Source organism: Bubalus kerabau, chromosome 19 (assembly GCF_029407905.1).
Source record: "Bubalus kerabau isolate K-KA32 ecotype Philippines breed swamp buffalo chromosome 19, PCC_UOA_SB_1v2, whole genome shotgun sequence".
NCBI lineage: Eukaryota > Metazoa > Chordata > Mammalia > Artiodactyla > Bovidae > Bubalus > Bubalus kerabau.
In genome coordinates, this window is record NC_073642.1 from 59,852,726 (window position 1) to 59,863,444 (window position 10,719).

A 10,719-nucleotide genomic window follows, 5' to 3' on the forward strand; every position below is an offset into this window, starting at 1 on the left:
CTCAGAGCTGCTGAGCAGGCAGAATCTTCAGTCCCCTGTGATGGGTACTTCCCTATGGATGAGAAGCGTCTTCTTGCCCGGTGCCCACAGGGGTCTCACTCCTCCGCGTTGTCCTTCTCCCTGCCATAGATACCCACATCCCCGAGCCTCTGTCCTTCCGCCCCTCTGGTGCTCTCTAAAACCTCACTCCCTCCCAGACGCTGGGGTTCATCATCGCCCTCTGAGGCTGCTGGTGGGCACGGTCTCCCCCTTCGGAAGGTCAGCCCTGCCCCTAATCTTCCGAACTTCTCACGGAAAGGATGTGCTAGCCACCCAGCCTTTCTGAGGTCATCTTCCCACTCTCCCTTTCAGAACGAGGGGTTAGCCACGATGCGTCTCTGTCTCTTCCTGTGCCTGGTGCTCCTCGGGCCGCGGATGGCCACCCTCCGGCGCTCCCAAAAGAAGAAAATCCAGGAGGTGCCGTCAGCGGTTACCACGGCGCCGCCAGGCAGCAGGGACTTTGTCTTCGACCTCTACAGGGCCTTGGCCGCAGCTGCCCCCAATCAGAACATCTTCTTCTCCCCTCTGAGCATCACCGTGAGCCTGGCCATGCTCTCCCTGGGTGCTCAATCCAACACGAAAGCGCAGATCCTGGAAGGCCTGGGCATTGGCCCGGGGGAAGGCTCGGAGGAGGAGCTCCACAGCGCCTCCCAGAGGCTGCTGCGCGAGCTCCAGCAGCCCCGAGACAGCCTCCAGCTGAGCCTGGGCAGCGCCCTGTTCACCAAGCCCAGGTTGCCCATCCAGGAGGCCTTCCTGGGTGCCATGAGGACTCTGTACCTGGCAGACACTTTCCCCACGGACTTTGAGGACCCCGAAGGGGCCAAGAAGAAGATCAACGATTACGTGGCAAAGCAAACGAAAGGCAAGATTGTGGACTTGATGAAGAGCCTGGATGGCACTGAGGTCATGGTCATGGTGAATTACATTTTCTTTAAAGGTAAGACCCTTGGGCTTGAATCTGAACTTTCTCTTTGCAGATGCTTTTTGTCAAAAACAAACAAACAAAACAAAAAACCCCCAATCCCTCCAAAACAAAACAAAAGACGAAACAAAACCAGTTCCCACACACATAAACGAGCGGGAGTGGGTTTAGTACTCTCTGGTCCCTGATGATAGAGTGAAGTCAACAGTCAGCCAGGTGAGACGATGCCTTCTTAGCCTTCTTGGTGCGTATGTGTGTGTTTAGTCGCTTCAGTTGTGTTGGACTCTGTGTAGCCTGCCAGGCTCCTCTGTTCATGGGATTCTGTGGACAAGAATACCAGAGTGGGTTGCCATGCCCTCCTCCAGGGGATCTTCCCAACCCAGGGGTTGAATCTGCATCTCCTGCATTGCAAGCAGATTCTTTACTGCTGAGCCACCAGGGAAGCCCCTCTTAGTGCTTCAGGTGATATAAAGAGCCTGATGCTGTTTCCTCCACTGGGGAAAAGCCAGCTCCTATTTGGGCCCCCAGGAACACTTAAAGCCACAGCATCCACATAAACTCTGAAGCATGAGTTTGTCAAGGCCACAATGCCAAAGAAACGGACACCATGGCTACTCAGGGAAGGACTGTGGGTCTTAGACGTGCCTTAGAGGGCTTTTGCCAGCTGCTCCGAGGCACCCACATCCTCACCTCTGTGCCTTCCTGGGAGCTGGTTCCTTAGCCCAGAAATTCTGGGACAAGAACCTATTCCTCTGAATTGTCTTCTCTCCCCCACTTGAGAGTCAGTCTCCCCATCTTTGTCTCCCTGGCATTTCTTGTAAATATCCCTACTCATCTCAGCTTGTATGCCTGCTTCTCCTTCTAGATGCTGAGTCCTGAGCACCCTATATGGGGCCTGACTGAGAATAGAGAGGGGAGTGGGGAGAAAGGGAAAGAGGAAACTAGTTAAATTGGTACCCAAACCCCCTTCCTGTGGTCACAGAGAGTGAGGATCAAGCTTGCCTTCTAAGAGTTCTTGTCCTCATGTCCAGGTCTAGGCTTCAGAGGACAGCTGTGAAGTAAGCTAACTGGCCCATGGGAGTTGGATCTATATTTGATAACTACTAAGAAGATGAATGGAGAAGGCAATGGCAGCCCACTCCAGTACTCTTGCCTGGCAAATCCCATGGACCGAGGAGCCTGGTAGGCTGCAGTCCATTGGGTTGCTAAGAGTCGGACACGACTGAGCGACTTCACTTTTACTTTTCACTTTCATGTAATGGAGAAGGAAATGGCAACACTCCAGTGTTCTTGCCTGGAGAATCCCAGGGACAGCAGAGCCTGGTGGGCTGCCGTCTATGGGGTTGCACAGAGTCGGACACGACTGAAGTGACTTAGCAAGAAGATGAAAGCAATTACTTGTATCACTTTGAACAAAATACCCATATGAAACAGAACGAGCAAGAAGCACAACCAAAGACTTCCCAGCAGGAAAAATCATGTTTTTTTCAGGACCCTTACGAACCTTTCCTCCAAACCTAGATTGAAATTCAATATTGGGAAAAGAATGGAAAAGAGAAGAACTCACCCTCCTCACTGGGATATTTGAGCTTGAGTACCAACATCAGAGAACCAGACAAACAGCATTTAGGGTAAAGGGTGCCCGAAGACATGAAAACCAACCTCCTTGTTTTGCAAATGTGGGAGGATAGCCCCACAAAGTTCTAGTCTGTCCCCTGAATTAAGAAGGGGCTTGTCTTTATATTGAAGAGGCTTTGCTGTCACTTCTCCCAACGATACTGCTCTAAAGAGGATGCTCTTTGGTAGGTTTACTGTGAGCACACTTTTCATTGGTAGCTGACAATTTCTAATTCCTTTTCCATTTTAATCTGTAGCTAAGTGGGAGACAAGCTTCAACCTCAAAAGTACCCACGAGCAGGACTTCTACGTGACCCCGGAGACGGTGGTGCGGGTCCCCATGATGAAACAACAGGACCAGTTTTACTACCTCCTGGACCGAAACCTCTCCTGCAAGGTGGTGGGGGTCCCCTACCAAGGGAACGCTACTGCCTTCTTCATTCTCCCCCGCGAGGGGGAAATGGAGCAGGTGGAAAATGGCCTGAAGGAAAAAACACTGAAGAAGTGGCTCAGGATGCCCATGAAGAGGTATTCTTCACACTACTCTGGGCCAGCCTACTGCGGCACACCCACAGGGCCACACTGCAGTGGTGGGAGCACTCACCTGGCCCAGGACCTGCCTCCAAGCCCAGAAGAATCATGTGACGTCCCAGCTCCGGGGCCTGAATCCCCTAGCTGGAGGGAGCAGGGCTGGAAGCTGGGTTTTCTGGTGGGACATCTGAGTGGGCAATGACCACTGGGGACAGCTCAGGTCCAAGTCCAGAGTTGGATGGGTTCCTTTCTAGACAACAGGTTGGAGGAGCATTAGGAAACCTAGAGATAGCAGTAATATGAGCCAGTGCTCTCGGAGAGTCTAAGAAAAGGTCCTCTTCTCTTTCCAGGCGGCTTGAGCTTTATCTTCCGAAGTTCTCTATCGAGGGCTCCTATCAGCTGGAGAAAGTCCTCCCCAAGCTGGGGATCAGAGACGTCTTCACCTCCGACGCCGACCTGACCGGCATCTCCAACCACTCCAGCATCCGGGTCTCTGAGGTGAGCCCAGAAGCTCCTGAGCACCTGCTTCTAGAAACTTCTATCCTTTTCTGTTATATTCTATTCCATTCTATTCACCCCATCCCTCATTCCATATTCTTTGTCTCTCTCTCTCTCCTCTTTTCCCTCAAGAAGCAAAGGTTTCACTTTGCCTCTTGTCCTCTGAGCAGTGGAAAGCTGTATCCAGCACCGTGTCTTGCAGAAGGTGTCTTGTCTTAAGCAATCAAACCTAAGAATCAGATGCTGACTCCTTCGCTTACTGCGTGACCTCCAGAAATTACTAGACCTCTCTGAGCCTCCTTTCTCTCTATAAACTCAGAGAGTCACACCCTTGCTGTGAGAGGCAGTGAGAATTCAATGAAAAACATGTGAGCACTCACCCCTAAGCCCTGGGGGCACAGTAGTTGTTCAGTCACCTCATCTCCTGTCTGCTTCATGGCTCAGGAGCACAGAGGTTCAGACAGTGGTGCCATCGGCAGAAGCTTGGCTGTTTCCCCCGATGGCATCTCCCCGCCTCTGGTGGCTCCGTGATGCCTGATGTCTCCGTGATGCCTGATGTCTCCCCTGTAGATGGTGCACAAAGCTGTGGTGGAGGTGGATGAGTCTGGAACCCAAGCGGCTGCAGCCACGGGGATGGTCATCACGTTCAAATCTGCCCGATTGGGCTCTCAAAGAATAGTTTTCAACAGGCCCTTTCTAGTGCTCATTGTGAAGAACAGCAAACACATCCTTTTCTTAGGCAAAGTGACTCGCCCTTGAGATGAGGATTTCTCAAGGGGCCTCCATAGTGGAAGATGAGTGTGCACGATGGCTGTCTATCTGCTGGGAGCTGCTGATTTACACAGGTTTGGTTGACTAATGAGACTCCCACAAATCATAATATTAAGAATATCATTAAAACACTGATGACTGCTTCTTTTCACATGAATGCAAGACATGGGTGCCTTGGAGAACATTTGGTTTTGCCCTTGCCTTTCATCAGTGGAGATTAGCCCTGAGGCCCAGAGAGGTTGGTTGACTTGCCCAAGGCCACACAGCATGTTAGTGGCAGAGAGAAGCCCAGAATCTAAGCACCTGTTACCCAGCCCAACACCACCAATTTCTGTAGGAGCATTGTTCCAGTAGATATTTCCAACAGAAAGTGTATCCCTAAGCCTAGCTTCCCACCTTTTGGCAGTACCAGCTATCAGTTTATCATGGTTTGGAAAAAAAATGCTGGGATGGGAGTATGAAACTGGGCTTCTGTCCCAGCTGTGTGACTTTGGGTAATACTATCCCTCTCTGGACTTCAGTTTCCCCATGTCAGGTGAGGGACTGAAGAATCCTTGAAATCATATAAAAAGGCTAGAATGTTCCCCACCAATCACTGTTGATTTCAATGCATTTAAGTGCCACTCATCTTTTAAGAAAAGCAGGTGGACAGCTGGGTAGACATGGCCAACCTGGGATTGTACTGTCCTGTTGGTTAAGTTACAACCTCGTGGGCTTGGCTAGGTGTGGAAGAATGGAGGCCTGACGCGAATACTAGAGTGTCATTTGAAGACCCTAATGACTAACCGTGGATTTTAGTGTCAGCAATAACAATAAAGCATTTTGCAAACACTGGATGTCATTGTCCTTCTGGAGGCAGTGCTGGGAATGGTGACATTCCTAGCTTACCATGTTCTAGGACCAATGCTAGCTGCTTCACCTGGATTGTTAGACTTACCCTTCACAATAGCCTGTACCAGGCAGACACTCCTCTTACTTCCATTTTACATATAGGGAAGGTGAGCCTTATTGGGAACAGGTGATCTCTCCAGTCACACAGCTCCTTGGTGGTAGAGGCAGGATTGGACCCTGGGAGTGTGGCCTCAGGACCTCCCTCTCAGCCTTGGGCTCTGCTGCAGAGCAGACATGACCTGGAAACAGAAGCCCAGGTCAAGTGCATCAGGGCACCAGCTCCGCTGTCATCCAGGTAGGCTCAGTCTCCTCCTTCATGAGTCCCATCACGCTTCCCCATCTGTCAAATGAAGGGGATCAGGCACATTCCAGCATCAAGGAATGAATGAGTGAAGGAGTCCTTCACTTAGTCTCAGACGGTCCCCTAATTTGCTGCCCCCAGGTCTGACCCGTGAGTGCCTCACCCCACTCTGCATGCCCGTGGCTTGCTTTTCATGAGCCTGTGCTCAGGAGACCCTTGCCTCTGTGGCAGGTGTGTGCCCCTTAGAACTAAGGTCAGAACCCCGAGCTTTGACCATCCCCTGATGTAGGAGCACTTACTATGTGCCAGCCACACTTTGCATCTGTGATCTCTGATCCTTCGACAACCCTGCATGCCTATCAGAGTCCCCATCTCACAGAGGACAGCCTGAGTGCGTGCCCAGAGCCCTCCAGTGAGAGGCCCAGGCTCGGGGGCCCAGATGGCAGGAGTATTGGCTGGCGGCAGGGCAGACGCTGCAAGCAGCACCAGGCGGCTTGTCCTCGCATGTGCGCCTCAGGCTTGGGGAGCTGGGGAGGATGGGGCCTCTTCGTGGGGCCTGACTCACTCCTGGGTGCCTTTTCCTTTCATAACACCTAGTCTTTTTTTTTTTTTTTTTTTTTGGCAAATATTTCTCTCAGCGTTGACTCAGCCAGTCCAAGGTCAGGGGAGGCCCTGACTGTACCACGTGTGTCAGGCCAAGGTCCAGCGCTGTCTAAAGTTCACTCAGCAAATAGTCACTAAAAGCCCCCGTGTGGGGGACCAGCCCGGGCTCGGGGCAGCTGATTTGGGGGGGCCTGGAGGGAAACTCTGAGCCGGGAGTCAGCACCGCTCACATGAGTCAATTGCCTCACCATCCTGGGATGAACAGATTGATATAGCCACTCAGACAGAGAGAGAAGGAGGGTTACATTCTGAGGGGGCAGGTGAGATTTTTGCCAAAGAAGTGACCTGAAGTGAGCAGATAGGGCTTCATGGGCAGCAGATTTGGGTACAGGGCTGGGCCGTCTGGCTGGGGGAACAGCTGAAGCAGAGTGTGGCTGAGGAAGCTGCAGTGTGCACGGGAGATGGTGGCGGCTTCAGTTTGGACCAGGGCCACCATGGGGAGGAGAGCAAGGAGGGAAGAGGGGGCAATGCTTGTGGTCCAGTGACAGGGACCCTGGACACTTCTCTCTCATCCTGAGCTTCAGGGTAGTTTGACCATCCTCACCACACCTAAGTCACTCCCTGGACCCCTTCCGGGCCCTTGCTCTTCCATCTGTGTGTCCATAGATACCTCACACAGCCCTTTAGGGGGGGCTCTCACACCCATCCACACCTGCTCCTCCATCGACCCCACCAGACCTGTCTTATAGGTGCCTGCATTATAGGCATGGCGGTCCCCATCCGGGGCCTTCCCAGCTGGCACTAGTGGTAAAGAACCCGCTTGCCAGTGCAGGAGATATAAGAGACACAGATTCGATCCCTGGTTCAGGAAGATCCCTTGGAGGAGGGCATGGCAACCCACTCCAGTATTCTTGCCTGGAGAATCCCATGGACAGAGGAGCCTTCTGGGCTACAGTCCACAGGATCGCAAAGAATCAGACATGAATGAAGTGACTAGGCATGCACACACACCCACCTCTGGACCTTCTTTCTTAGCCCTTATATTCATTTTCTAGGGTTGCCATAACAAAATCCCACAGATGGGGCAGCTTGACAACAGACATGTATTATCTCACAGTCCCGGAAGCTGGAAGTCTGAGATCAGGTGTCTTCAGGGCTGTTTCTCTCTGAGGGCTGTCTTTCGTGTCTGCAGATGGCAGTCTTCTCTCTGTGTCCTCACATGGGCTTCCCTCTTAATCTTCTCCATCTTAATCTTCTCCCCTTCTAATCTTCATCAGTCATATCGGATGGTAGTAGTTCTAGTCGTTCAGTTGTGTCCGACTCTTTGCAACCGCATGGTCTGTCCATGGAATTCTCCAGGCAAGAATACTGGAGTGGGTAGCCTTTCCCTTCTCCAGAGGATCTTCCTGACCCAGGGATTGAACCCAGGTCTTCTTCACTGTAGGCATTTTCTTTACCATCTGAGCTACCAGGGAAGCCCATATTGGGTGGGGACCCACCTTAATTTTAACTTAATCACCCTTTTAAAGATGCCACCTTTGTATATAGTCACATTCTGAGGTACTGGGGTTAGGACTTTAACATATGGATTTGGTGAGGACATAGCTCAAACCATAGCAGTCACCCATCTTTGAGTTCCTTGGAAGCTATTACCAGATTCACTGCTGTTCTTAGGAACCCATCTTAGCTTCCCTCTCTGACTACATGCACTCTGAGGCCTTCCCCCCTGTGGACTTCAGAGAGCAGAGGAATGGTTTAAGGGCCCAGGATTCCTTCCCCCACCATTCCCGGTAGAAACCCAGACCAGAAAGAATGACCTTGGTCTCCAGAGAAAGCACTTCACACCCCATGGAACAACCTTGGCTAGCCTACCCTTGTTTGTTTAACTCTATCATTTGAGGGCTATTGTTCAAGGGGTTCCTACAGGGAATCAGGCAGGGAGCTAGGACAAAGATGTAAATGGTGAGCCTAGCAGATGCAGGCTTAGGCAATAACCAGGCATGCACACAAATACACAGAATTACAGGCTGTAATGAGGGCTATCCTTTTGTTCCCAGATGTTTATTAAATATCCCTTGGAACTGCTCCAGGTGCTGGAGATAAATGAAAAAATCAACAAAGATCTCTGCTCTGGGCAAGCTATATTCTAGCATGGAAAGACAACAACGAAAAAGAGGGGAAAAAATCAAAAAGTAAAATATGTCACATTGTCAGTTGATGACAAAGTGCTATGAAGTGTGAGTTTGACAGTCGAGCATAGGAAGTACAGAATACAGGAGAGAGACTTGACATCCATGAACTTGGGTTATGGAGCTTGACTGTATGATCAAGGTCAGCTTCACCAGTGGTGTGGCATGTTATCATCTTGGGTTCTCTGATATGGAGTGACTAGAAAGGAGCATTGCCTCAGTGGGATCTTCCCCCAAACACATCACCTCCTCACTCTGATCATGAGAAAACACCATATAGACCACAGCTGAGAGACCATCAACAAAATACCTGGCCAGCCCTACTCTTCAAAAGTGTCAAGGTCACACAAAGCAAGGAAAGCCTGATGCTATGAACCGAAGGTTTGTGTTCCCTCAAAATTCACATGTTGAGGTCCTCACCCTGCAATGTGATGGTGTTAGAAGATGGTGCCATCGGGAGGTGACTAGGTCATGAGGGCGGAGCCCTCATGAATGGGATTAGTGCCCTTGAAAGAGACACAAGAGCTCGCTCTTGTCCTTTCCCACATGTGGACTTAAGCAGAAGAGAGTCCTCACCTGACTATGCTGGTTCCTGATCTCAGCCTGGATGTTCAGCCTCCAAAACTATAAAGAGTAAATTTCTACTGTGTATAAGTCACTAAGCCTGTGGTATTCTGTCATGGCAGCAGGACAATTTCAGAGACCTAAAAACTGTCACAGGCCAGGTGAAACTAAGGAGACTTGGAAACTGAGTATAATGTGGTTTCCTGGATAGGAGACTGGAGGAGAAAAAGGACATTAGTAGAAAAAGTGAAATCCAAAAGAGTCTATACCATGCCAAAGTTTGCTCCTTAGTTTTCAGAAATATGCCACGGCTACATAAGATGTTTATGTCTCAAGAGCTCTCTTCACTGTCATCACAACTTCTCTGTACATCTAAAATTGTTTCAAACTAGAAAATTGACTTTTTTCAGTGAGATGTTAAAAAAAATGTAGAGAAGAGAGTAGGTATGGGGTTGGGTGGGGCAGAAGCAGGGGACTAGTTAAGGAGGAGGATGAGCACCAAGAGACAGGCAAGGACCTTCTACTGCTGCAAGAGAGAGCGCTGTAGGTGGGTGGAATTGAAGCCAAGAGCTGAGGGACAAGCAGGGATGAATGGGGAGACTGTTGCTTGTACAGAACATGAGTGAAGACCAAGCAATGGGAGAGTGTGTCCTGTTCATGGAACTGACAGGGGCCGAAAGATACAGGCAGCTGGAACCCAGGAGGCTCAGTCTTCACCAGCACCAGTTAGACTATGCAGGGTGCCAGGGTGGTGGTGGGGGTGGCAGCGCTCCTAACAGTGGGTGGCACTTGGATGCCACCTCCTGAGCACCCACACCACTCAGAGTCCTCTGCATATATTGTCTCAGTTAATGAAGAGGCAGAGAGGCGCCTGCACAAGGGGTTGGGAGGACAAGTGGGTGACATCAATGACATTCTCCCATTTTCTATAGAGCCCCACTCCAGAGCTGACCATCCACCACTTTTCCCCAAGGAATGAGGTGGGGATGAGATGATCCCCACTTGGCAACAGCTACAGACACAAAAGTGTTTTGCCCAACTGAGAGAATCCAGTGTGAGAGACCACATGCCATTCCTGATGATCATTTTCCATGAAGACATAAAGAGTACTGACAAAAAAAAAATAATAATGCTCCTACACATGTCCAGATGTGCTTGCTACTTGCTCATATGTGCACACGTGGGCACAGTCTTCTGGGGATACGTGGCTGCTAATTCTCTGGTTGAATTAGAAGCTGAGCATTCATTGTATACCTGGGGGGTTGGATGGGGCAGGTGGTCCCAGAGCCTTCCCCTATCTGGGTCCTTGCTTCTCCATCCCTCCCCCAGAGAGGCTGTGCTATGAATCATTCATGGCTCTGAGCAGGAGGTACATGTTCCTTCTGATGTTATGGGACCTGGGCTGGGTTGGGGTGGGGCAGGCTGGAGGTTTGGGAAGGCCAGTCTGGCAGGTCTGGTGGGTGTGTGGTGAAAGAATATGAGACGGGCCCAGCCTCTGCTCCCAGGTACTCAGAGCCAAACACACAGTATGTCCATTTTCCCCACTGCTGTGTAGGGTGATGGTAAGGAGGCTTGGAGGAAACCAGGCAGGGGCATATTGAAATTACCAGCAGATTAAAAATCAGGGACTTTGCTTTTCCATCAAAGGTCGTCTAGTCAAAGCTGTGGTTTTTTCCAGTAGTCATGTATGGATGTGAGAGTTGGACCATAAAGAAGGCTGAGCACTGAAGAATTAATACCTTTGAACTGCAGTGTTGGAGAAGACTCTTGAGAGTCCCTTCGACAGCAAAGAG

General features: G+C 50.6%; 1 protein-coding gene across 1 annotated transcript; it reads left to right on the forward strand.

Moving 5' to 3' along the window:
- The first annotated feature begins 369 nt into the window (after positions 1-369).
- LOC129633604 (plasma serine protease inhibitor) lies at positions 370-4,366 on the forward strand. Its single transcript, XM_055555392.1, has 4 exons — positions 370-976; positions 2,836-3,106; positions 3,460-3,607; positions 4,178-4,366. The coding sequence occupies exons 1-4, from the start codon at positions 370-372 to the stop codon at positions 4,364-4,366; spliced, it is 1,215 nt and encodes a 404-aa protein (XP_055411367.1).
- Positions 4,367-10,719: the final 6,353 nt, after the last annotated feature.